The sequence below is a fragment of the Protomyctophum parallelum genome (genome assembly GCF_964188405.1).
Source record: "Protomyctophum parallelum genome assembly, chromosome: 14".
Classification (NCBI taxonomy): domain Eukaryota; kingdom Metazoa; phylum Chordata; class Actinopteri; order Myctophiformes; family Myctophidae; genus Protomyctophum; species Protomyctophum parallelum.
In genome coordinates this window covers 29,205,693-29,217,951 of record NC_139709.1, presented here as the reverse complement: position 1 = coordinate 29,217,951, position 12,259 = coordinate 29,205,693, and the positions used below count along the sequence as shown (strand labels likewise).

Sequence of the window (12,259 nt, the reverse complement as noted above, 5' to 3'; positions counted from 1 at the left end):
CTCATGGGTAGACCGTAACTACGTACATTTGAGTATTGCACTTGAAGTATTTGTTTTTAGTTGTCTTGCAAGCTGATGACTTTCACTCCGCTTACATTTCAACTTTTGAACACACTACATTTCTAGGGAGTGACTCCTGGGACCCAAACTTACAAACATATATTGTGAATTGACCTCTTTTATGCTCTATTTAAAAAATACCAGATCTACTCATGCAATTCACAACGCGCCGTGCGGTGCGTTTGTAGATGTAGATATACTCCAATCCAAATGTTTTATTTTTGAATACTTGTGATTGAGGTGATTTACGGTATTATGACATTATTTGTACATCCCTGTGAAGAGCAAAGTATTGATGCCTCCAATGTGACACATAAGTACTCCTCTTGAGTCTTGTCACCAGATACAGTAAACGTTTTATACAACCTCCATGTGTAAACGGTTGACTTTATGACATTGTGTTTCAGTGTCAGGGTGGTTTACAGTAGTGACTTTATGACGTGTTTCAGTGTCAGGGTGGTTTACAGTAGTGACTTCATGACGTTGTGTTTCAGTGTCAGGGTGGTTTACAGTAGTGACTTCATGACGTTGTGTTTCAGTGTCAGGGTGGCTTACAGTAGTGACTTTATGACGTGTTTCAGTGTCTGATTTACAGTAGTGACTTTATGACGTTGTGTTTCAGTGTCAGGGTGGTTTACAGTAGTGACTTCATGACGTTGTGTTTCAGTGTCAGGGTGGTTTACAGTAGTGACTTTATGACGTTGTGTTTCAGTGTCAGGGTGGTTTACAGTAGTGACTTTATGACGTGTTTCAGTGTCAGGGTGGTTTACAGTAGTGACTTCATGACGTTGTGTTTCAGTGTCAGGGTGGTTTACAGTAGTGACTTTATGACGTGTTTCAGTGTGATTTACAGTAGTGACTTTATGACGTTGTGTTTCAGTGTCAGGGTGGTTTACAGTAGTGACTTTATGACGTGTTTCAGTGTCAGGGTGGTTTACAGTAGTGACTTTATGACGTTGTGTTTCAGTGTCAGGGTGGTTTACAGTAGTGACTTTATGACGTGTTTCAGTGTCAGGGTGGTTTACAGTAGTGACTTTATGACGTTGTGTTTCAGTGTCAGGGTGGTTTACAGTAGTGACTTTATGACGTTGTGTTTCAGTGTCAGGGTGGTTTACAGTAGTGACTTTATGACGTTGTGTTTCAGTGTCAGGGTGGCTTTACAGTAGTGACTTCATGACGTTGTGTTTCAGTGTCAGGGTGGTTTACAGTAGTGACTTTATGACGTTGTGTTTCAGTGTCAGGGTGGCTTTACAGTAGTGACTTTATGACGTTGTGTTTCAGTGTCAGGGTGGTTTACAGTAGTGACTTTATGACGTTGTGTTTCAGTGTCAGGGTGGTTTACAGTAGTGACTTTATGACGTTGTGTTTCAGTGTCAGGGTGGCTTTACAGTAGTGACTTCATGACGTTGTGTTTCAGTGTCAGGGTGGTTTACAGTAGTGACTTTATGACGTTGTGTTTCAGTGTCAGGGTGGCTTTACAGTAGTGACTTTATGACGTTGTGTTTCAGTGTCAGGGTGGTTTACAGTAGTGACTTTATGACGTTGTGTTTCAGTGTCAGGGTGGTTTACAGTAGTGACTTTATGACGTTGTGTTTCAGTGTCAGGGTGGCTTTACAGTAGTGACTTTATGACGTTGTGTTTCAGTGTCAGGGTGGCTTTACAGTAGTGACTTTATGACGTTGTGTTTCAGTGTCAGGGTGGCTTTACAGTAGTGACTTCATGACGTGTTTCAGTGTCAGGGTGGCTTTACAGTAGTGACTTCATGACGTGTTTCAGTGTCAGGGTGGCTTTACAGTAGTGACTTCATGACGTTGTGTTTCAGTGTCAGGGTGGTTTACAGTAGTGACTTCATGACGTTGTGTTTCAGTGTCAGGGTGGCTTTACAGCAGTGACTTTATGACAACGTGTCTGTGTCAATGGTTTCGTGTCGGTGACCTCTAGAAGATATAAGTTATTCAAAATGGTCAAAAATTGCAGCTATACAAGGTGGCAGCGCGGCACAAAGTGACGTGCTGTGAGCTTGTACATCTTCTACATTTTAACCCATTCTGGACGGGAACCCTTTTGGTGATTTAAGCATTATGTTATACTTTAGCTATTGAAAAATAGCAGATCCACAGTACAAGCTCATAGCGCGGCACTGAGTGCTGAGCATCGACGACTGACATAGAAACATATAGGTTAGGATTTAGAAGACATTTCTTTTTTGAATGGGCCTCAGGTCTAAATGGTTATTAGCCAACATATAAATGTGATTCAAATGATTGTGATGCTGTGTTAACTACTTTAGGGGGGTCCCCGTACCTCACTTTGACAACTAATGATTTAGACAGGCCAGTATATCTGCTGCTACAGTATACAGTATGCTCACGCATCTTTCATATCTTATTTCAGGTACCTTGTAAATATGTCTATTTGGCATTTTGGTTTTCTAGTTTGGTCTCCTCTCAGCCTCCCCCCCCCCCCCCCCTCTTCTTCCCTTTCTTTCTTCTATGTATAATAACGATACGATGGGAGTGATGCAGAAACACGATTATTCTGATAATCAGAAACCGAACAGGGTTTACACGTTGCAGCTGTGCTGCCGTTGGCTAAATGTTCTTATCCAGCCTCTGGCCCGTCCGTTAACTGCTGTTTACACACACAGTTCATCCAATTTGAATCAATGTGTACCTCTTTTGACTCGCCACTGAACTGCAGGAAGTTTACTTATACCGGCACTGCCCAGAAAAACATTTGCTTAGATACTGTATGCGAGGCTCGCACACACACGCACGCACACACACACGCATTCACATACGCATGCATAAACATAAATTAGCCATTTGGAAGTTTCAGATCTTCAAGCTCACAATGCATTGCGATGCGGCATTTTGGTCACTCCTATGCTCAGCTTTCCCGGTTTGTGTGAACACAAAAATTGGCTTGTGATTGGCTGATCACCCCATAGCAATGATTTGATTGGCTGAGCAAAGTACATGGATGAAGATAAAAGTGAGGGCAGAAAAGTGATGTATGATGATGTATGATGATCACTTCACACGGGTGTGATTTTTGTTTTTGAGTGTTAAACCTATAATCATCAGGGGTCATGACCCTAATCAGGGGTCATGACCCTGAAGGGGGGTCGTGACCCTAATCAGGGGTCGTGACCCTAATCAGGGGTCATGACCCTGAAGGGGGGTCGTGACCTGATAAGGGGCCTGTAGCTCCAGTGAGTCAGAGAGGACAGGCCACAGCAGAATGTCACAGCGTGTCACACTCTGTCACAAAGGACTTACATAACCTCTGTCTGCGTAATAAACACCCCCTCCTCTCCTCTCTGTCTGCCACACTCGCTCTCTGTATTTACCCCTCTCTCTCTCTCTCTCTGTCTGCCTCTCTCTCTATCTGCCTTTCTCTCTCTGCCTCTCTCTCTCTCTCTGTCTGCCTCTCTCTCTGCATCTGTCTGCCTTTCTCTCTCTCTCTCTCTCTCTCTCTCTCTCTCTCTCTCTCTCTCTCTCTCTCTCTCCAGATGTCATTTATCCACTCTGCCTCCTCCTCCCTCTCTCTCTCCTCTTCTAAGTATTGCTTTGTCACGCGTTCACTTGCTGCGTTTCTATGTCCCCTCTCTCGTCTGACAATCATTCTATCTCTGTCCGTCCGTCCGTCCGTCCGTCCGTCCGTCCGTCCGTCCGTCCGTCCGTCCGTCCGTCCGTCTGTCTGTCTGTCCCTCCAGCATGTCTCTGCGCTGTATGAGTCACAGCTCATACAGCGTTGTGAGTGTGAGTTGTGAGTGTGTGCGCGTGCATGCTTGTATGTGCGGCGCACTGGAGAGCCGCGAGTGTTAATTAAAAATGGAATCATGTAGATGTCGGGGTCCACGTACGAATGCCGTCTTCTCATCTAGAATGCACTATGATGCATGACTCAAAAGTTACAGCCAGATCAGATCAGAGACCCATTGACTTAAAGTATTAAATACTAGAATTTCGCGGCCGCTTTGCGGCCGCTCATCCCAGAGTTACATTGCCGCGCACTATGGGAAGAAGGAAATTGCGGAGTTGACTCCACATGTAGTAACGGATGGGTTATTAGTTATTATAATTTATTATGTGTCCTTATTAGTGTACTGCCCGTTATTTGCTCCGATTATGCTGTCGGGGAGCATTTTTGGCGCTGGCCGACAAAACCCCTGATCTGACGTCAAGCGGTGCCCAAAAGTTATAGATCACAAAGGCTTTGCAGGTAGAGCACATGACATGGCCCTAAAAAAATATATAATTTTAATATAAAAAACTATTTTTGCATCTGCCGCTTGAGATGACCTGAGATGACTTGATTGATTGACATAAAAAAGGGCCTGTCAGCTCAAACACACAATGCAATAGTTGTTGTTGCGTACAATCATCAGTAGCAAAGTCAAATACCAAAAATAAAAACCCTACCATTTCCATTTCCCCCGCTCTATTTCCCATTCCATGTGCGTTTGTCTTATAGTTTCTCTGGCCTCTGTACTACTGCCACCTACTGTCCATTCATTGTATTACACAGTGGGTGAAAAAAGCACACCCCTTAAGACTAAACCCGACCCATCAGAGGTGTGGCTTCCAGAGGTACCTTTGACATGACGTATGTGTGTGTGTGTGTGCAGGGCGTTGCTGAAAATGAGCACCTGTGCTCAGCTACTTCCCTGGGTAAAGAAAAAAAAAAAGAAAAAAAAAGAAAGGTACCTTTCAAAACCTATAGAAGTCAGCCTGGTACAGACGAAGGGGACACCACTGTATGTAGCCTCAATTACATTTTGTAACTATTTTCTGCAATGGGATGATAGTTTTATTTGGTGGGTATATGAGGCTGCTGGTTGTTTTGAAAGTAGCTCTGAAGTAAAATAAAGTGTGGGCAGCCCTGGTATAGATGAATATATATATATATATTCATTATGTGGGTAAATCCCTGTAGGCTACCCACATATTGGTAGCCTATATTAGCCCAATATTGGCGTTATGCATTTCACTTGAATAATGTTGTGTGCGCATGCAGAGAAAGACAGAGTTATTTAATGAAAGTGTGGGCCTATTAGAAGACAGGGCAGTGTTGCCAGGTTTGCGAATTGTAAGCGAGTCGTAGTGTGTGTTGAATGGCATTTGAATGGCATTTGTGGGCTTGTGAATGAATTTTCTCACATGTAATTTGTGCTCACTTGCATAGACCTGGCGAATTTAGCGTGGTGAAAGGGCAACAGTGTTCCGGGGGTGTGGGTGCTTCGGGCGATAATGTTTGTAGTAAACAAATGCATTGGCGGCGTGAGTGTGGAAGGGAGGCATTTTTGGTGGCAGTGCCAGTGTTTGGCGGGTGGTGTTGAGTTTTGGCGTTCGGCGCGATAGGAGGAGATAGGTCCCGAACACTGCGAAGGTAAGTGTGTGACGTCACTGCCGTGTGTGTGTGTGTGTGGGTGTAGTGTGTAAGATGGTGTTGTGGGTGTTGCAATAGCGACGTAGCTGTTGTGGCTTTGGGTTTCTGTTCTGTTGTGTACAACTTCTCCAATATAGAAAAGATAAAAGTTACATATCGACTCTGTCAGGTCACTGAAAACTGTCCAAAACTGTTACTTTTCAGCATTCAAAGGCAAAAATACTGGATATGTAAGCTCAAAAGTTTAACTTGTAAATATGCTTGTACATAGTGTGACACTGTAGTATGACGAAGTAGTACTTTAACCCATTTAGACCTGAGGACAATTCTACAAATGTCTTCTAAATCCTGACAGTTTTCCATGTTTCTGTGTCAGTCGTTCTCAAACATTTTCAAGTCAAGGACCCCCAGAAGAATATGTAATTGGCCGCCGACTCTGAAAGAATATATATTCAAAGATTTGCGCCACATTTTCAGGATTTTTCAAAAATGTGCTGCATGTGCACTCTCACCTTGTGTGACTCCAGACAGGAAGCCTCTCTGAGCCTTTGTTCTTCAACAAGAATGTTCCTGAGGTGCTCGTTCACCTGCAGAGAGATGTGGGGGAGGGGGTTGTTTACTTGGGGTCATGTTTCAGACAAGCCTTTGGTGGACAGAATGTGAACGAATGAATGAATGGAGAGATTGTGCCTCGCTAGCCTGCTCGGACAGCACAGAGAGAGAGAGAGAGAGAGAGGTGTTTAGTTCTAAGGATGTGGCCACTTTCAACCTTTTGGGGTCTTTGGGGCATCATGTCATGACTCATTATAGATACAAATATCTAAGAAAACAAAAACAGTCCATTCCCGCATTTCTAAACCACTGTCCGTCCAGGCTATGGGAGCGCACCCGTTAACTATACAGATGGAGCATAAAACCACGGCATTGTCGTCCGTCTGGGCTATGGAACCATGACTGTGTGACTACAGATCCCGTGGCGAAACATCCGACTTTTGACCGACGGACGGAGTTTTATTAATTAACTATGCAAGGTTTCATTAACTATAACTATGAAACCTTGCATTTTTTTTGTCACGTCACTCACAAATAATCCCCGTCACTCACAATCGTCACTCAATCTGTCACTCACAATCCTATACGACATCATCAGGGATGACCGTAAAATCCCCATACCTGGGGAAAGCCCCCCCATATATTGTGCCCAGGTCTCGTGAGTCTCGTGACATCACTATGACATCATCAGGGACGATATAGAAACTCCACTACTGTATGTCGGCATGTTAATCGTGCGGGTCCGTGTCGGATTGTCATCTTTTGAGTTAAAGCGTGTTCAGCGTGTATATTTAGCCTCTGCTTCAGGGGGTTTGTGATCCCAGAGTGGCAGAGTCTGTGTGTGTCTGTATCATGCTTATTCTGTAGTATCACAACCACATTCAATGCAATATCTTTGGTAAATGATACTAATATGGTAAACGGTGCATTTATATAGCACTTTTATCCAAGGAGCTCTACATACTGTAGATCAGTGGTTCCCAAACTCAAGGGACCCCCAAATTGACACTAATTAGCCCCGCGGACCCCCATTTGTAAAGATATGCCAAGGACCCCCCATAAGAGAAGATTTTTTACGGCTCTAGCAGAGATTCTCAACCCGTTTAATTTCAAGGACCCCCAGTTTGACATGCATTAATCTACGGACCCCCCATTTAATGTCCTTTCTATCTATCAATTTATATTGTAAAATCAATGTTAATTTAACTCTGAGAGTGTACAAATGGAACCAACGCTCTAAGAGTTACAGACCCATAAGGGTCCATTTGGTTCCCCCCCCCCCCCCCCCCCCCCATGGCAGAGGAAACCATGAAAGGTACCAACCTGCACATTGGGAACAATTCAGGGTTCATAGTCTTGCTCAAGGACACTTGGACACTAACTCTGGGGACTGCTCTATACCAGATACTCTACCCCCATGAGTCACTGCCGCCCCTCATTGCAATGAATGTCTTTTTTCTGTTTATCTCGATGAGAGTGAATGACTGACAAGGGGGCTTAAATGCTTTCAAAACATGGATTAAAAGACCATCAAAGGATTGCTTGTGTTTCATTGCCAGGGTTTATTAGCAAAGTGGTGCCATGTCTTCTGATGCTATGACTAAAACACCAGTGTAACCCGATACAGCATTAAGGAAAGCTTTAAAACCAAATGAAAGCGACCTCGCCTCAGAGCTTTTTGTATTTCCTTGAAAAAGCCCTCTATTTTCTTTTTTTACAAGCACTCCTTCCATCGGCTTCAAAAGGCAAATGCACGGTGATATAACGGCGCCAGATGATGCACACTCTGTGAGTGTTGATTTAACTCACAAACGGACCCTCTCGGGTCCATTTGTACACTCTCAGAGTTAAATCAACACTCAGGGGTTTGACTGTGCACGCTCACAGTGCACTGAGCCAAGCACGGCCGTGGCATGCAATGCCTGGGAGCTGTGCAGAAGAGCAGCCGTTCCAACGCGTGCCTGCGTGTGTGCGCACGGGTGTGCGTATGTGTGTGTGTGTGTGTGTGTGTGTGAGTGTGAGAGAGACAGATAGTGTCTCATGGCATTTTGTTGCATGAGGAATCGGATACGCTTTTATTTGGATGTTGTTTATTTCAAGTGTGTGTGTGTGTGTGTGTGTGTGTGTGTGTGTGTGTGTGTGTGTGTGTGTGTGTGTGTGTGTGTGTGTGTGTGTGTGTGTGTGTGTGTGTGTGTGTGTGTGTGTGTGTGTGTGTGTGTGTGTGTGTGTGTGTGTGTGTGTGTGTGTGTGTGTGTGTGTGTGTGTCCGTCTCCGGCTGGCCTTGGCCTGCAGCATGGAACAGGAAGCACACGTGCTTCTGCACAGAGGAATGTCAACAGCCTCAGCTGGGAACCAAACATGAAGCGTGTTTTGTTTCTGGGGGGGACACTCCCGACCGTGACACTAAAACGAAGTGAATTGAAGAACACAAAAGCGTGCGGTTCACTTGTTTCACTTCGACATTGGATATCAGATGTATAAATATATCGGGTCGATATCATTGTTTAAAAAGCTGGCAGTGCAAAAGTCCCACTTCCTGATAAAAATGCACCCCCAAGTTGCTAAATGTGTCTCTCTTACAGTAAAGCAAGACATCTTATCTGTAGAGGACATTTCAACAACAAGGCAATTCATTAAGTGCTTTACCGTGTGGCATACAACGTATGCTTTGAATTCTTTACGTGTGTGCGTGTGTGCGTGCGTGTGTGTGTGTGTGTGTGTGTGTGTGTGTGTGTGTGTGTGTGTGTGTGTGCGTGTGAGTTAAATTAACTTCCATTAGCTTTCATTCAGTTAACACTGGTTTTACTCTGTAGGAATCAAGGAATGGAATATTGTGTGTGAAGTAACTGTTTAGTATTTAATTAACCTCCAAATCCTGTTCCGGACCAGATGAGATCAGCTATAAGTTGACTTGGTCTGGTGCTTCTCTTTCCAGCATTAGCACTACTGTTTGATTAAAAGGCCCCCACGCAGCAACGGCTCTGACCCTGAAGTGTGCATGGGAGGGCAGATGGAGGATTCGAGAGATGACATCTCATATCTTGTCAGTCCGGTAGCAAATGATAAAGAAAATGGTGTGCCAGGGGAAAGACCCACCACCACTCATTAGATTGTTGGACTTATGTGTACAGTATACTCATCCCTGTCATTGACAGTATCTCCTCTGGCAATAATAAAAACATTTGAGTACCGTTTCCACCCACTGACTGATTGTTACCTTGTTGATCCAGGTGGTGATGGCGTCCTCCGTGTCGTAGGGCAGCTCGGGGACGTGTCCGTCACCGTGAGAGGAGTACCTGTTGATGCACGCCATCACCCTCTCCACGCTCACCATCTCCACCGTGTACGCCATCATCAGAGTGTCGATCAGCGCCAGGTGGGAGCTCTACTCACACACACACACACACACACACACACACACACACAGTAGTAGACGACAACAGGGAGATTAGATTAGGGGAGGATTCTGGAAGCCGATTCTACGAATGCAGTAGTTCTCACATTTTCAAGATAAAAAAAAAAAAAGATGCTCAACAGATGTACATGCTCGCAGCGCATCTAAAATGTCACGGATGCTTTCCCGGGTTTTAATGGCTTAAGAGCAATTATTGGCGTGACAGTGATGCGGTCAGGAACAAGGCAGAGCTGAGTTCTGCAGTTACAGCTACCATCAGAATGAGACGTATATAAGTCAGTGTATGTATTCATATTGTGGGGCATTTCGCTTTCAAAATAACAACCTTTTTGCGAGTTTTATGTCTGAAATACATGAGGTCTGACGGAGACGTGTCCCTGTTTACTCCAGTCCCATTTAGACGATACAGCTTGGACAGCCTTTCCCAAACTGAACTAGCCTGATTATCAGACTGACGCTTTCTTGGAGCAGTCTAAAACTGAACACTATAGAGAAACACAACCTTGAGCACGGCTCGAGAGTCCATTTCAACCCATCAGATTGCTTGGTCTCTGAGAGGTTATAAATGAAAGGTGCACTTTGCGTGCAGGTTGGGAGTGGCTTATTGTCGGTATCAGACGGTATAACACTTGGGAGTCTATCCCCGTTACAATGCGCTAGACCTCTGGGAGATGGAGGCTGAGGTGGAGCGCCACACCTACCATCAGCTTCCAGCACTTACCGCTACGACTTGCTGCATGACCCAAGCCGTGCTACTCAATACGCTGAGTTGGCGGTGCCCCGGGATCGAACCCGTGACCATGTGGTCCAAAAAGGCCAATTAAAGCTCTACCGACTGACTGAGCTACCCGGACATCGTGAGGGATAAAAGCAGCACTTGTGTGTGTGTGTGTTTGTCTGAATGATCTAATACGGTCATGCTTGCATGGAGGTAGGTGGGTTCGCCAGCCAGGCCTCAACACCTACACAATGCATGACATTCTCCTGGCCTTTCTGAGCAGCTCATTCCAGGCCGGTCACGCCAACGGAACTCCCCTTAACCCGTTTCCTGTCGCACCGCAGGTCCACTCGAAACTTGTGTATGTTTGTGTGTGTTTGTGCGTATACGGGTGAGTTGGATGTATCATACCACCGTCGGGAGGCTTTTCCCAGGCCTTAAAATGTCATAAATAGGGGGAAATGGGGAGAAAATGAGCCTCAGGAGAGGGTAAATGATATGCTTTTACAGCCTCACCCAGCTGATGTGCTGCTCAGGTGGCTTTTGCTGAAGGGGGGACTTCTGCTAGCTCAGTGTCTTTGTGGTTAGATTGTCCAGATTTGGCGAGCTGAGGGTCGAACCTTTGATATCCTCTCTACTCACTTTTAATTCATTCTCGGATGCCTCCAAAACCTTCTTTCTTCATGTGCCAAATCCCCTAATCGCCTAGTTTTAAAGCCACCTGGTCACACAGGCGTGTATTGTCTCACTCTCCATTCAGTGTTTATCCCAGCTGTCTTATACTGTGTATTTCATTCTATCCGCTATTAAAAGGTCTTAAATTGTGTTTGACAAGCACAACATGCTCAAACGTGATGCAGTCACCCCGTCCGTACCTCGGTCTTGTCTGTGAGTGAGTCCCACCAAACAAACATTCGAGTCAAGCTCTCCGACCGTGATCCCAAGGATAAGGTTAAAAGAAAATGTCACCGCAGCCAAAAGACACAAACAAACAAACAGCAACAACACCTACCCAGACCTCTCCTGAGCTCCGGGTTCAACCAGAGCCTTACTGCCATGCACAAGCCTCCATTCATGACCCCCAGGGCCGTAGAATACCAGCCAGTATGACTGTGTGTTTCCTTAATAAACTGAAGAACTTGACTACAGGACTCTGAGTTGTCTGTGCGTGTGAGTACAACGTCAGTGCCACATGTTGTAGTGCCAGTCCAAACAGGCACAGAAGAGGTCCAGCCATGGCCTGCAGAGGCAAAACACTAGTACAGCCTAGAGCCTACGTACAATTCCTGCACTGTTTTCATTAGGCCTCTTCAGGATATTGGCAGATGTCTGATATTATTTGCAATATGCATTCTCATCTTGGATGAGATGCGCCTTGCCTGGCCAAAAGCTGGTCCTGACTGAGTCCGACTGACTTGCTTACTGACTGATTATGTGTGTCTGGTTGACTGACTGACTGACTATACAGTATATGTCTGTCTGTCCTACTAACTGACAGGCCAAGAAACGTAGACCAGCACTGGCCATCCAGAAAACATATACACCAACTGAGCTGCTTGCTGAGATTTAGATTTTTTCATTTAATTTACCCATCCATCCATCCATCCAATCCATCTTCAACCACTTATCCGTAGTCGGGTCGCGGGGGCAACAGCTCCACCAGAGACCTTCAGACATTCCTCTGCAGAGCAACATTAGTAACTTCCTCCTGGGAACAACCCCCCCCCCCTCCCCATTTGTTAGCATTTGTCATTTTGAGTGTACATGTGCTTGCATGCGTTTGTTGGAGCGTGCGTAGCCTGGTTAATAAACCAGACCGAATCAGCCGTTGGCAAAAGAAAATTGCCTGCCGGCGGATTACGGTCTGGAGAGGCTCAATTGTACGCCCATTTCCTACACCAGAGAAATGGGGCGCCCAATAGGGACACGGTATGGGCGGGCTTTGGTACAGTGACTTTCAACGCTTGAGAACTTTGACTGACAGTAGCTCTGAGCAATTGCGTCAAAGAGAAAATGTTTGTACCCGCCCCCCTGGAAATTAAATCCAACTGAGCCTCCCCAGACTAATATCCCGCGATCTGTGTGATATTAGTCTGGTTTATTAACCAGGCTAGAGCGTG

At 45.4% G+C, this 12,259-nt stretch overlaps 1 protein-coding gene across 3 annotated transcripts in view; it reads right to left on the bottom strand.

Moving 5' to 3' along the window:
• The window catches only part of camsap2b (calmodulin regulated spectrin-associated protein family, member 2b), an 82,263-nt gene that overhangs the window by 32,437 nt on the left and 37,567 nt on the right, over window positions 1-12,259 (bottom strand). For all 3 annotated transcript variants that reach the window (XM_083781579.1, XM_083781580.1, XM_083781581.1), the window contains exons 4-5: window positions 9,224-9,391; window positions 5,967-6,041 (exon numbers count right to left, since the gene is read on the bottom strand). In XM_083781579.1, coding sequence (XP_083637705.1) covers window positions 5,967-6,041; window positions 9,224-9,391 — 243 coding nt within the window. The remainder of the gene's footprint in view (window positions 1-5,966; window positions 6,042-9,223; window positions 9,392-12,259) is intronic.